Here is a 14820-nt window from a genome sequence, read left to right as displayed (position 1 = left end):
GGGGCGAGATGCCAAGGCTCGTTTTATGATTGGCATCCACTTCAACCAATAATGTTCAAGATGTCCCTGCCTTGCCCCACCCCTCAGACCACTTTTATTTTCTCATAGGTGAGACCCGCTAGGCACTTCCCGCCTCCCGGGAGAGGGCGGAACCTGGAGTAACCTCTCGAGGAGAGGCGCGGGTGTGTAGGTGAGTGGTTTTGGTAGAGGCTGGCATAGGACTAGGGGTAGAACACCAGTATTTCAAACCTGAATTTAAGGTAACCTTGACCGCTTACGGGCAGCTGACGCTTGGCAGGGCACTTTCCTCTGAGCCCCAATGTCCCTTACTGTAAAAATAGGGATCGAAATGCTTAAGGGCGCCCGCACAGCTCCCGCCCCTAGTGGGTGCGCTGGAAGTTTCCTTGCCTCACCACCCACTTCTCACTGCTGCTGCGCCTTCACCGGCGCCACTCGCTGAGCCTGAGAGTGGCCCTGTCCACTACACCAGCGCCGCATCCGACTGCACGTCCCTTCCCCGGCGTCAAGAGGGAGTTAGTTTCCTCCCGTTTCCTTGGGTCTGCCTCCTAGAAGCTAGCCCAGAGCTATGGAGATGTTCTTTGCTCCTTGCACCGACACCAGTTTATCAAATGCTTGCGGTGTTGGTCAAGCACTGTGGTGAGCGTTGGGTTTGCGTTGGTGAATAAAACAGCTATGGAATGAAGAGTTTATGGGCAGAAAGCAAGTAAAGTAAATAAGCGATTGCAACACGCATGTATATTTCCTATTTCTTTTCCCCAGTTATTTTTCTTTTTAGCATTTAACACTAAATACCGTGTTTTCCATTTGGGTCTTGTCTGATGACCTTCTCTTCCACTAGAATGTAAACTCCATGAGTGCAGCGGGTTTTGTTTCCTCACTGCTCTATCCCGTGCACCTAGAACAGCAGTAAATATGTGGTAAATGAATCAATACATAGTGGAAACAAATAGGGTATGTGACAGGCATGAGAAAGGGGAGGTTCAGGATGGGCCTCTGAGAGGAGGTGACCTTTAAGGAAGACCCAAAGGTCATCTCGCCAGAGGCAACAACAGGTGTCAAGGCCTGGCTTAAAGTTAATGCTTCTTAGAGTGGAAAGGTAGAGGTTAGGAGCAGGGAGGAACCAGATCTTTAAAGTTCACGGTGGACTTGGCCAACTTCTCTGCCGATTTCCAAAACATCAAAGAAGGTAGGGTAATTAAGACGCAGAGAAGGTAAGTTTAAGGCAAATACTGATAGAAATAACCCTCGTGCTGTATTGCAGTTTACAGTTAACAGAGCTTTTACTTATCTCAGTTATCTTGCAAAAACTTCGGGAGTTAAAAAAAAAAAAAAAAGCATAAAGAGGGCTCCAGACTTCATTCACTCACAATACATACCTGGTCCATAGCACAAAATAAAAATGAGTTGAATTGATGTAACACCATGCTAGACTGCAAGCTTTATCTCTTTATGTAGAGAGCCCATGTCCTATTTATATCTGTTGTATCTCAGCACCTAGCAGTGTGCCTGGCTCCCAGACCTTATTTATAAACTGAATGAGCACTCACCATTCACTGGAGCCTTGCATATGCCAGGCTTGTGCTTGGTGGCAGAATACAGGAAGAAGAAGACACCATCCTTGCCCTCAAGGGGGTTGCAGCCTGCTCAACCCTCCTGAAATCATAGAGCTCACGAACAGTAGAACCAAATTTTCTGAAACCAAAATTTCAGAGAAATTAGGAGAAAGATGTATTGCGCACAGAGGGACTGCCCTTCTAAAACCAAGCGGTAAGAGAATGTGGACAAGTTCTGATCAGAAGAAGCATGGGGCACCAGGCAAGAAGATTGGATTCGAGCCAGTAGGCAATGGGGAGCCATTAAAGCGTGCTTAAGTGGGAGACTGGTGTGATAAGAGCTAGTGGCAGGTGTGAGGATGGGTGGTGTAGGGAGAGGCTGGAAGCACATCCTCTGGGACCATGGGAAGCCCCTGTGTAAATGGACATGGGAAGCAGGAAAAGTAGAAAAGGTTTTAAAGGTTAGGAATTGTGGGAGGCGATTGGTAACCAAGAAACGGGACGTCCCTGTCTTTTAGGAGCTATGTGACCTTGGTAAGTTATTAAACAAAACCCGCCCCCCACCTCGCCTCCAGTTTTTCCGCCTATAAAATGACATCTCTAGTACTAGCCTCATTATAAAGATGAAATGAAACGCAGCAATTTGGTGGGTGACTTGCCTGAGTGAAGACAGAAACTGAGTAAAGACAGAAAAGGATATGTTGGTATAATTCCGTTTACGTAAAGGTAAAAACTGGGCAAAGCTGAACTGCAGTGGTTAAGTTTGCACACAAAAGTGGCAAAACTACTTTTGAAAAGCAAGGGAATGATTATGCCAAAAGTCAGGATGATGGTTACCTTGTGGGGGATGGGAGGTCACCAGGAAGGGACACATGATTGGCTTCTGGGTTGCTAGCAAGGCTCTTTGTACTTGAACATGTTGTAGTTACATAGGTGTTCTTTTCTAAACATTTTAATTTCCTTTTTAATAATTTCTATAATTACTAAATTATACATAAGTACTGTGTTTTAGCATTTGAATATCATTTACTTATTTATTTTAATGTTTATTTTTGAGAGAGAGAGAGAGAGAGAGAGAGGGAGACAGAGTGCGAGTGGGGAGGGGCAAAGAGAGAGAGGGAGACACAGAATTCGAAGCAGGCTCCAGGCTCGGAGCTGTCACCACAGAGCCTGATGCGGGGCTTCAACCCACAAACCATGAAATCATGACCTGAGCTAAAGTCGGAAGCTTAACCGACTGAGCCACCCAGACACCCTATCACTTAAAATATTTTTTAAATTCAATGAGGTTTTCTGTGTAAAGTGCTTAATCCGGCACTGAAAGCACAGGAAGAGTCAGGAAACCTTGGTTGCCAGTTCTGATTGTTGTGTCCCGTCTGCCTCCCCTGCCAGGCAGCAGATCTCAGGGTTGATTCATCCCTGTCCCGATGCTCACACAGAGTTTGGCACTTGCAGGCCTCAGGGAGAATAGGAAGAATAGAGATGACCAGAGTATAACCCATATGTTTTCCCTCTCTCAGGCTGACGGAGGAGCAGGGCCTGGGCCTCTGGCCTCACAAAGTCAAACCTGCTCTGGGAAGAGCACCCAGTTGTCCCTCCCAGGCCACCCAAGCCCCACGGATGATGGACGAGACGGGGGAGGAGGAGGAGGAAGCCTGGCTGCAGCTTCGGCCCGTGGAGCCCTTGCCCTCCCAGTGCTGTGGCAGTGGCTGCTCACCTTGTGTGTTTGATCTCTATCACCGAGAGCTGGCGAGGTGGGAGGCAGCGCGAGCCAGCAAAGACAGGAGCCTGCTGAGTGGAGAGGAGTCACAGGTGAGAGAGGTCTGCTCCTCAGATAAGAGGGCCAGAGTGGCAGCGTCTGCCTGGCCTCTGCCCTGCACGGTGGACCTGTGTGGAGATGCTTTCCCTGACTCTGCACAGCAGAGAGAAAAGAGTGTGCTCACTGGAAGCAGACAGATCCAAGTTCAAAGCCTGACCCTGAGGTGGGGCATGGGGTAGTCCCAGGAGTGAATGGGGCTTGGGCATTTTACAGGCGAGAGATCTGTGAGTCATGACATTCATAGAAAGCTTCTGAGAGGAGGTACAGGTAAATGGAGTGTTAAAGGCAGGGGACTGAAACGTAAGACGTGAATTTGAATTCCTGCTCAGGGTGTGACCTTGGACAAGTAAGCCACTACCATTCGGGCCTCAGTTTCCCCACATGGATAATAACGATATTGGATTGAATCATCTTAAGATCCCATCAGTTTCTAAATTCTGCAAACCTGAATTTTAGCAGGTTTGAAGGATGAGTAGGTATTTCATACATTGGAGATGAGTGTTCTGGATAAAGGGCACAGCTTGAGCAAATGAAGACTCCCAGATAGGAAGCAGCAGGGTATTCTTGGGAGAATAGAGAAAGGTTTGCCATTTGATGCAGGGGAGAGAAAATGAGGCTTGACGTTCATCCACAGGGCCCTGGAGTGCCCAGCTGAGGAGGCTGCGCTTTATATCCTGGGGCTGAAGGAGCCATGGAAGGCTTCAGAGCAGGGTGAGCTCAGTGTGAAATGTTCGGGCCTTCTTAGATCAGAGCATGAAAGGGCAGTGAGGTGGGACTACTCTCTATTGTACAGAAAACTTACTGGCAGAAATAGCCTGTCCTTGCGGAGAGTGAGGAGGGTGCTTGTGGATGCTTGTGTGTCTGTTGAGTCCCAGGTCCTAGCTGTTGGATATTTTCCCGTTGCAGAGCTGCCCTTCCAAGCTGAACCCAGAGACCTTCCTGGCCTTCCGCATCAGTGCCGTGGACAGACTCACCAAGGACACTTACCGTATTCGGTTTGCACTACCCAGGAACAGCCAGCTCGGCCTGCGGCCTGGACAGCACCTCATCCTACGGTACACTCAGATGGTGGGAGGGCCAAAGCTTTGAGGCCCTGCTTTGCCATTTGCTAGCTGTGTGTCCTAGAGCAACTTGCTTAACCTCCCTCATGCCTCCATTTATCCCTTTTAAAATAAACATAGTGGTACCTGACTCAAAGGGTTCTGGGATTGTGTTTTCATATTAACTAGTAGCAACAACAGCAACAGTGAACGCCTTCATAGTATTTACTCTCCAAGGTGCAATTCTGTGTACTCATACCTAGGGAACTCATTTAATCTTCACAAAACCCTGTGCAGTAGGTACCATTGTCATTCTCAGGAGGAAACTGAAGTCAGAGAGGTTCAGTAACTTGCCCAAGGTCACACAGTTAGGAAGTGTTGGGGCCAGGATTTTGAAGGCGAGCAGTCTGGCTCTAGAGCCTGTGGTATTAACCTAACATGAGTGCCAGTTGATAGAAAGGACACTTGTCCTTGAGAATAAGGGACTTGCCCAGGATCACACAGCTGGGATTCAAATCCAGACAGCCTGGCTCCCCAGCTACACTCTACCACTCCTCTGAAGTTCCTTCCTCCTCCCAGCCTACTTCTGCCCTCTCCCCTCATCTTGATCCCCACCCCATGCTCCACCTGACCTGACCTGCCCAGGGACAAGGCCCTTTTGGGACCTCCAGGTGGAGGCATTTGCTAGACAGTTGACTATATGGGTCTGAGGCTCAGCAGAGAGATCTGAGCTATGGATGTGGGTGTGGGAATCATCGGCCTGCACCTGGATGACATTTGGGAGTGTGTGTGACATGGAAAGACAGAAGGACAGAGGACCAAACCCTGGCAATTCCAGCACCCGTGGTATTGGCAGGAGGGGAAGGAGCCAGCAAAGCAGACGGAAGGTATAGCCAGGAGACAAGGAGAACATGTCTTACTGCTGGTCACACTCCAGCCACTTGCCTCATCCTGACCCCTGGTGTTTGTGTCCAGTGCATCTGGCCTGTGCCCTGGCTGCCTGTGGTTAAAGCTCACTGTCCCAGTGGTTCTGGGGCAAGTCGCAGCCCCATGCAGCCCTCCATCCATAAATAGGGATGCCCAGAACTCCTGCCCCTAGCTTGGCCCCTCTCCTCCACTCTCTCTGCCGCTCCAGTGACATTCCTAACACATGTAGCTGACCTTGTCGCTCCCATTCAGATACCTGCTGGGTTCCAGGGAAGCTCCCTGAAGCTCCAGCTTCTTTCCCCACCAAGTTCTCCCCACTCCTCCATCACACTTGTGCCTTGCCCCAGCCTCATGATCCACTCACCACTTCCTGACTTGCTCTGCATTTCCTACCTCTGAGCTTTTGCCCAGGCTATTCCTTCTGCCTGGAATTACTTCCTTCCTATTCCCACTTTCACCTCTCAGTGGCCTGTTCCTCTTTCATACCCAGGAGGGTATCAAAAGCTCCAGGAGGCCTCCTGAGTTCCCCGGATGAGAGTGGTCCCTTCATCTGTAGCATGTCAGTGTGTACCTCTGTGGTAGCAGATGTCACAGTGCTCTCTGTGTCCATGCCACGCCGTATGTTCTGTTTATTATTTCCTTGTTTGTTCCCTAAGCACTTATTGAATATTTCTATCTATCTTCCTGCTTTTGATGCAGTTCAATGGGGCCTTTTTAATCCATGCATATCTCTGAGAAGAGAGTTTTGCATGCAGTCGGACTCAAAAGAGGAGTGCTTGGGTGCTTCTGGAAAGCTCTGAGGTGTCATGTGAGGAACCCAGCTCTGGAGTCAGGCAGAGCTAAGGATGAATTCTAGCTGTGTGACCTCAGGCAAGTGACATCCTTAGCCTTGGTTTCCTCCTGTGGGTTATTATTTGTTAAATGAGATAATGCATACTATATGGCTGGTGCACAGTTGGCATTTAATGCAGTATGGCTGCTATTATTACTCATGATATCATCCCAGCACCCTTTTTGATAACATCATAGGTCGGGCCTTGGACTAGGGCGCCTTCGAGCATCCTTCTGATTCTGATGCTCCTGGTACATGGTAGTAAGCATTCCATAAGTGTTAGCCTTTATCTTTCTCATTCTATGGTCAAGAAGAGGTCAGGAAGGGGTGCCTGGGTGGCTCAGTCAGTTAAGCGTCCAACTCTTGATTTTGGCCCAGGTCATGATCTCCTGGGTTGTGAGTTCAAGCGCCATGTGAGGCTCTGCGCTGACAGTGTGGAGCCTGTTTGGCATTCTCTGTCTCCCTCTCTCTCTCTTTGCCCCTCCCCCACTCGCTTTCTCTCTCATAGGTAAATAAATAAACATTAAATTAATTTAATTGAATTAAAAAAGAAGAGGTCAGGAAAAAGCACAGTGATGTCCTCAAAGCAGTTCACATCATTAGTGGACTATTTGAAGACTTTCCCATCTGTAGTCCTGGTAGAACCACACAACAGGGACACAAATGGTTGTCTCCACCTTACGGAAGGGACCACTAAGGGATCAGGGACCTGATCCTGGCTGGGTTTCACAGCCAGGATGTGGCAGCGGGGGAGCCCAGTGTTCCTTTTTTCTGCTCCATCTTCAGTGAGGACCACTGGGGATGATTGGACCCTGGCTTTCACCAGCCGGACACAGAGTAGGTACCTACAAGGGTTTGTTGAATGACGGCCTGACTGCCTGACCATATACTTCTCTTTCTCAGAGGGAAAGTGGATGACTTAGAAATTCAGAGAGCCTATACGCCCATCAGCCCTGCCAACGCGGAAGGATACTTTGAAGTTTTAATCAAGGTGAGTTGACCCACACAGATGTTCTTAAGATGGTATGGACTGGATCTCCATTTGGCAGCTTGGTTGGGATGGGACAGACCCAACCCATGTGGGAAAAGCCAGTGTTCACATGGGAGGAGGCTGGCTTGAGGAAAGGGCAGGGACAGTGAAGGAAGCCTTCTCCTATCTTCTTTTCTGGGAAAGAGGGGCTGCTGGACCACCAACAGAGACAGATTTTATGAAAAGGACATTCAGACTGAAAAAGGGAACACTGTTCCTTCTCACCTACTCACGGAGAATGAGCACTGAACCCAGGGGAAGGGGGAACCAAGTCATTTGGTACTGACTGTGTGCTTGTAGCTGGGATCCAAAGATGAGTCAGATACTATGCCCACCTTTGACAAGGGACCAGGACACTATGATATGATAGATGGCATGACAGAAGGCCCCAATCCAATTCAGGGCAGCTGGGGCTGCAGGGAAGGGAGCTGGGCTTCCTAGCAGAAGCTGTGAGTTTGAGCTGTATGTTGAAGTTAAGGAGGGGAGGACTGAGAGGGATATGTGGAAAGGAAACTCAGTGCTGGGAACAACACATACAATGGCAAAGGAGGCACAGTTTGGGGAACTGTCAGTCACTTGTCCTGGAATTGCAGGAGGCAAGCAGGAGAAAGTGGGACATGGAGCACCTTGTGAACTGAACTAACCTGAGACCACCTGTCAGGGAGGTAGACGGGCTGGGGCATTTGAGTTGGGCCTTGAAGACCAAATACATATTGGCGGTGGTAGGGAGTGGCATTCCAGGCTGAGGGGACAGCTAACCCAAGGCAGGGAGGTGTGAAACAGAGCATGGTCTTGTGGGAACTGTACCCAGTCTGATTGGCAGGAGGAGGGGTGCTCGTGGGAGCAGCCAAGGTGGGTGGGGCACTTGGCAGAGATGAGCTGAACAAAATGGGCTGGGTACAAATCCCCCCTTCCCCGCAAGACCCAAGGCCTGGGTGCCAGATGTATATAAGAGGGCTTGAAGGTCCAATTATGTGGAAAAAATAATTAGGTTGAACTGTGTGAAATTGCTGATACTCTAACATTTTTGACTTAACAGAAGTGGTAGTTTTATACAAGTCAACCTGATCATCTACATCGTCATTTCCCAAACAGAGTCCCAGGGAACACTGATATTTAAGAATTGCTTTCACATCCTTTATCTCCCTGGTAGGGCGGGAATTATTATTTCCCTTTCATTGACAAGCACACTGAGACTCCAGGGGGACCCAAGCCTCCACAGGTAGTAAGCAGTGTGGCTGGTGAGTGAGCCTCCTGACTTCAGGACCCCAGCACTGTCTTGGCTCCTGTCTTCCCTGACTTCAGTCAAAGCCCGAGTGTTTATTCCCTCACACATAAGCTTGGATGGGATCCCTTCTCCACGCAACTGTTTGTCTGGGAGATTCCACAAATCCTCTCCAAATGGCCTGCTTCCCCAAGCTGCTTGTCTGGGTGTGTTTCTGTTGAAAGGATAAGCCTGGAGACCGTTCTTCAGGGCAGCTGGATCTGTCCCAGCTCTAAGGCTGATTTTCTCCTTCGTTTACCGGAAAGCCTCTCTTTAGAGAGATGCTTAATTATCCCTAAGCCGCTGGCTGGGAAGAGCTGAAAATGTCTTTGCAAATTGGGAAGGCAGGCGGGTTTTTTAGGTTTACCTCCCATGTGGATGGGAAGGAGGAACTCTCATTTCTCAGGCACCTTCTGGGCACCAGGCACTGCTTCTAGCTCTTTATATTCCTCATCTCCTTTCAACCTCATAACCATCCTGCAGAGCAGATCTTATTATCCCACTTTACGGATAAAGAAACGGATGCTCAGAGTGATGATGTCACTGTCCCAAGGCCCCTTGGGTAATAGGATCCCAAGTGGAAGAACAGAAGTTCGGTGTCAGTTCTGTTTAACAGGTATGTATCGAGCAGGCTTTGGGTGGGTGCTGGAGACACAGAAGAATCCTTCCTTTCTCCTTGAGTGCTGTCTGTGCGGTAGGGCTGTGAAAGCCCCAGCTGGGGCTGTGCCTCCGCCAAGACCGGGGCCAGAAAACAGGTGTGCTGGAGGCAGGTCTCCAGCAAGTTAGGTGGAGAACTGTAGCCTCCCTCCCAGGCCTCTTGCAGGAGAGCTGAAGACTTTGCTTGCTTTATGTGTGTGGTGCCCGAGGAAATCAGGGATGCTCCCACGGGTAGTTGTGGGCTCTTCAAAGCGTGTCTGGTGACCAAGGTTCCATCTCCTTCCAGCTTGGTTATAATCTCACTCGAGACACCCTTTCAGTCCTGTCTACCAGAGCTTCCCCCTCCTCCTCACACTTGTGTCTTGGACTGTCCTTCCCTTGACCACACCACACCTGATGCCCAGAATCCTCTCTGCCTTCCTGCTTCTATCCCCAGGGAATGCAGTCTTGCCTAGCCTGCAAGCTTCAGCTCAAATGCCTCCTCCTCCAGGAAGCCATTCCTGATCCTACTCCATTGGAAGTGACTGCACCTCCTCAGGGCTCTCTCAGCACTCTGTCCTTTTCATGGGGTTTTATTTATTTATTTATTTATTTGTTTGTTTGTTTATTTTTCAACGTTTATTTATTTTTTGGGGGACAGAGAGAGACAGAGCATGAACGGGGGAGGGGCAGAGAGAGAGGGAGACACAGAATCGGAAACAGGCTCCAGGCTCTGAGCCATCAGCCCAGAGCCTGACGCGGGGCTCGAACTCACGGACCGCGAGATCGTGACCTGGCTGAAGTCGGACGCTTAACCGACTGCGCCACCCAGGTGCCCCATTAGGTAGTCTCTATCTTGTGTATGTGTGAGACTTCGGTCCCTCCTAGTTTGTGAGCTCCTTAAGGGGTGGGCCTGGATCTGGATTGATTAATTCATTCATTGAGATATTTATTAAGTCTTTCCCATGGTTCAGACTCTGGCTGCCTTCATGGAACTTACGGTTTAGCTGCCTTCCCTGCAGCCCCAGCACGGTGCCAGACCCAGAGTGGGCATGCCCCCAGGAAATGTGGGCTGCCCACCCCCGTGAAGGAGTCCCCTCTACAACCTTCACTTTTCTCATCCAGCCAGGACACAGTAACAGGCAATGAAGAGGTTGCAAATGAGCGGCCTACAAACTGGCACATAATTATCTTTGGTTTGGGCCTGCACAGTGTTTAAAAAATTAGAATTGATTTCTGACATTTCAAAACAAGGTGGTTTTACATAAAAATTTGTATCTCCTGCCCCTCTTGGAAAATCAGAAGATGTGACAAGCTGTATCCTGGAGTCTGCAAAGTATCTTCCTCCTTTAGAAGGAACATTCATTCACTCACCAGTTTACTACAGTCCCCATCTCCCTGTGTTGTCTCCCTGATACTGAGAGTGAGTGTCAGTCGCCATTAATCATCTCATACCTAGTTCTTTACTCAGTGATGCTACGTATACGGTCCCTGTAGTCATGTGGGTTTGAGACCTCTGAAGGTAAGGCTGTCGGTCCTGTGGTTCTTATCCCAGCCTCACCGTTTCCCTTCTGGATAAGCTTCTGGGCCTCATCTGAAAATACGGAATGACTACCAACCCTGGGGTGACGAGGAGGATTAAATGAGATAACACACATATGGCACTTGGCCTGCTGGAAGGGCCGCACGTTAGTGACTGATGTGGTTTATATTGGGCGTATGTGCCTGTCTCAGTGAGGTCTCCATGTGTTTGCTCCCAGTGCTACCAGACTGGGCTGATGTCCCGGTACGTCGAGTCCTGGAGCGCAGGAGACACCGCTTTCTGGCGAGGTCCATTTGGAGACTTCTTCTATAAACCAAACCAGGTTGGTGCCAGCACACTGAGTCTTCAGGAGACCCCTCCTGGCTTAGCCCCAGGACCACGGTTTTCCTGTTTCAGGCTGCAGAATTGCACCGTGCCATTCTTCCTGAGCCCAAATTCAACTCCAAGAGTATCTTTGGGGTTGGACATGGGAAGAGATGGAATAGGCACTAAGAAACAAAATTGCCTGCATATGCTCTAGAACTGTCCATGGCTGCCCATTGCTTGGAAAATCCACACTCACATACTTGGTACTCAGGACTCCTAACCGTCAGATCTTCAGGTATCTTTCCCCTCTCACATTCCAGCTACAAAACTATGGAGACTACTCCTTTTACACCCATGGTTCTCCACTTGGGAGCCCACTGCTTCCCAGCCTGAAGGCTCTTCCCCTCATCTTCCTGGCATATTTATGTCCTTCCCTGATGTGCCCGGGACGAATTAATAATTTCTCATCAGTTGGTGCATATCTGGAAAGCAGCTGGGCAGTGTGTACCACATCTTAAGAATCTTCACATCCTTAGACCCAGCAATTCCACTTCTGGAAGCCTGTCCTATGGAAAGAATCCAAACGTTGTCTGTTGTGCACATGTACACGGAAGCTTTATTATAGCACGAAACTGGAGGAAACAGAATATCCAACAACGGGGCAACTGTTAGGTACACTGGGTTACAGGGACTTGATAAACTATTATCCTGGATTTTTAAATTATGTTTATAAATGATGGTCTGTGCTTACGCTGTAAGATCTGGTGACAAACACTGTGTATAAAACCAAATGTACAACAGGTTGGGCAACTAAGTTTAAATGCACAGAAAAAATATAAAAAAATGCAATGAAATGTTAGTGGCTCTGGGTGGTAGAATTATGGGTGATTTTTGTTTTCTTCATTATACCTTCCAAGTTATCCACAGTGAGCATCTGTTACCTTTATGATCAGGAAACAAAGCAAAACAAAAACAAGTGAAAAGAATGAATCCTTTCTTTCTCTCCATTATTTTTGTTTAATATAAAAATAGCTTTTTATTGTGTATTAGAAATATGGTCTTTGTACATTACCAAAAACCAACCAACCAACCAACCATTTAGCAAAGCAAAAAGAAGAAAGTAAAGAACCCCTGTAGGCCATCTACCGAGACACACCAGCCTTACTATCTTGGCAGATGACCTTCTAATTCCTTTTCCACACACAGGTGTGTACACAAGTGCACATGCACACACGTATTGGTGTATAATGATACTGTGAAACACCTGTGTGGCACTGCGTGTGTGTCAGGCTCCGATTTTAGCCCTTGCCGTGCTAAAATTTTCCTTTATCCTCACAACAGCTCTTAGGTACTGCTACCCCTACTTTATGGATGCGTGGTGTATGTGTGGTAATGCTGTTGTGTAGTGCACTTCTAGTACAAACCATGCTCAGCCTTGTATTTTAGCTGAGGGTGTCTCTGTGTCCCCCAAGGTCTTGAGAGCAGAGACCAGGATTGTCCCAGTTTCCTCCTGACCTCGAGGGGACCCCTGATGAACATTGTCTTTTTTTGTTTAAGTTTCTTTAGGAGCTCCTGGGTGGCTCAGTTGGTTAAGCATCTGACTTCAGCTCAGGTCATGATCTCATGGTTCATGGCTTTGAGCCCCGCGTCGGTCTCCATGCTGACAGTGCGGAGTCTGCTTGGGATTCTCTAGAGAGAGAGAAAGCATGTGTGCATGCAAATCGGGGAGGGGTAGAGAGAGAGGGAGAAAAAGAGAATCCCAGGCAGGCTCCGCACTGTCAGCACAGAGCCTGATGCGGTGCTCAAACCCACAAATTGTGAGATCATGACCTGAGCAGAAATCAACAACCGGACGCTTAACCAACTGAGCCACCTAGGTGCCCTGCAATGAACATTTTCTTGCCCACCATTTCTGGGTGGAGCCTCTCAGGCACCCCTGCAAAGCCCCTGCACTTCCTGTCCAGGGAGGTTGTAGAGCCAGGCAGTGAGGAAGACGAGTTGTCATCTCACACAAACATTTCACTGCTGAAACTGGCTAAGGCTTGGTTCTGCTCCCCTGGGGGACGTGGGGCTGTTCTGGCCCTCCTCCTGGCCCTGCTGTGCTGCTCTGCAGGGGTCTTCATGGTAGACGGCGACCACAGCAGCCGTGACACTGGTATGTGAGCATCTGCCTGTGTGTTCCTTGCAGACGTTTGCAGGTCTCCACCCTGGGCCACAGGTGGGTCAGGCAAGGCCCTGTCTTCCAGAAGCTCACAGTGTGATGGGGGGGGCAGACACACACAAATGGTGACAATACGGTGTGACCAGTGTCATGAGGAGGGTGCACAGAGAGCTGTGGGGATGCAAAGAAAGGATCCCTCATACGCTACTGGCTTGGGGACAGCTTTCCAGAAGAGACCCTGAGCAGTGATGGGAGAAAGAGGTGGAACACGGCAGGCCCAGGACCGCGGGGCTGAACAGGGTGGGGCAGCCGGCAGCAGGGCTCAGTGAGAGACAGGATGGAACTGTGTTGAGTGCCAGGGTCCACACCAGGCACCTGATGACATCTTGTCTAATCCTCACAACCATCCTGAGACACGTGCTACTGTGGGGAGGTGCTGTTATTTTATTTACTTATTTATTCATTCATTCATTCATTCATTTATTTATTTCACTGGTGAAGAAACCAGGGCCCAGAGAACTGAAAGCATTTGTCCAGATCATATGGCTGGAGATTTATACCCAGGTCTGCATGACTGATACTCGAGGAGGTGTGATAATGCATTGGCTGTCAATAAAGCTAGTGAAAACCTGGACTGCATTCTCAGAGGCCTGATCTCTAGAATGAAGGAGACAAACCACCTTGCTGTATAGGTCAGGCACTAACCTTTAAAGCCCTGATCTTAAAGAAGATCACCCTTACTTCAGAGATCTAGAGCCAGGAGATGGAGTCAGTGATTGGGTCAATGAAACTGGGGCCTCTTGGAGAAGAAACTCACATGTTGCATGGGACTTCTGTGCCAGCACTATGCTGGGTGCTTATGTATAGTCAGTATCTTAGTCTAGACAAGAGGAGGCATCCATGCCGGGGCCCTCCGATCTCTACAGGGTTGCCCTGGGGCAGGGAAGGCAGCCCAGAGAGCAGAGCTGGGATAGGGGTGGTAGACAAGGCTTTGGTGGGAGCAGGTTTCTGTTCAGGGTGAGGCGGGAAGACCTCACCAGCAAGGGGAGTCACCCTATAATAGAACAGACTGCTTTGGGAGGTAGTGGGCTACCTGTCAAGAGAAATGTGCAAACAAAGTCCTGTGGAGTTGGCTCAGGAAAGCAACAAAGCCACTTAGAGCCTCCTGATTGCATGATTTCTCTTCCACAGACCTCGCAAGCAAGGATGGCTTCTTGGAGGATATTGAGAGGGGAGCTCAGATGGGTGGGACCCCCAGGAAGGGCAGGGCTGTGCAGTTGAAGCAAGCCCAAGAAAAGTCCCTAGAGCAGGTGGGTGGGCTGATGTCTGTCATATACCCATTCTGTCCCCCAGTACGGTGAGCTCCTCATGCTGGCTTCGGGCACTGGCCTGGCCCCCATGGTGCCTGTCCTGCAAAGCATAACAGACAATGCAGAGGATGAGACCTTTGTCACCCTGGTTGGCTGCTTCAAGACGTTTGAGGGCATCTACCTGAAAACCTTCCTCCAGGAGCAAGCTCGTTTCTGGAATGTCCGTACCTTCTTTGTACTCAGCCAGGTGAGCCCAGCGTGGTGACTTCCTTCCCTGATGGGCACTGTGGTTTCCCCTTGCAGCTGTCCTGAGGATCCCCTGGGGCCTCCCTGCCCCCTGCCACCAGTGGGAATCCCCACCTGCCTGGCAAGGAAGGT

The 14820-nt window shown here is 49.4% G+C and overlaps 1 protein-coding gene across 9 annotated transcripts in view; it reads left to right on the top strand.

Moving 5' to 3' along the window:
- Positions 1–115: 115 nt before the first annotated feature.
- CYB5RL (cytochrome b5 reductase like) overlaps positions 116–14820 on the top strand; it is a 33113-nt gene continuing 18408 nt past the window's right edge. For 5 of the 9 annotated variants that reach the window (XR_015254710.1, XR_015254709.1, XM_086717063.1 and 2 more), the window contains exons 1-6: positions 116–190; positions 3095–3386; positions 4300–4448; positions 7096–7183; positions 10883–10987; positions 14486–14689. Coding sequence is in view for 7 of the 9 variants with exons in the window: in XM_086717063.1 (XP_086573189.1) it covers positions 3195–3386; positions 4300–4448; positions 7096–7183; positions 10883–10987; positions 14486–14689 (738 nt within the window). In the remaining 2 variants the exon portion in view is untranslated. Of the gene's footprint in view, positions 261–1949; positions 2301–3094; positions 3387–4299; positions 4449–7095; positions 7184–10882; positions 10988–14485; positions 14690–14820 lie in introns of those variants that run through there. The other 4 variants (XM_086717061.1, XM_086717062.1, XM_086717058.1 and 1 more) reach the window with 3 other exon arrangements.

Source organism: Puma concolor, chromosome C1 (genome assembly GCF_028749965.1).
Source record: "Puma concolor isolate L17-30 chromosome C1, mPumCon1.1.hap2, whole genome shotgun sequence".
NCBI lineage: Eukaryota > Metazoa > Chordata > Mammalia > Carnivora > Felidae > Puma > Puma concolor.
This window is presented reverse-complemented; position numbering and strand designations above follow the sequence as displayed.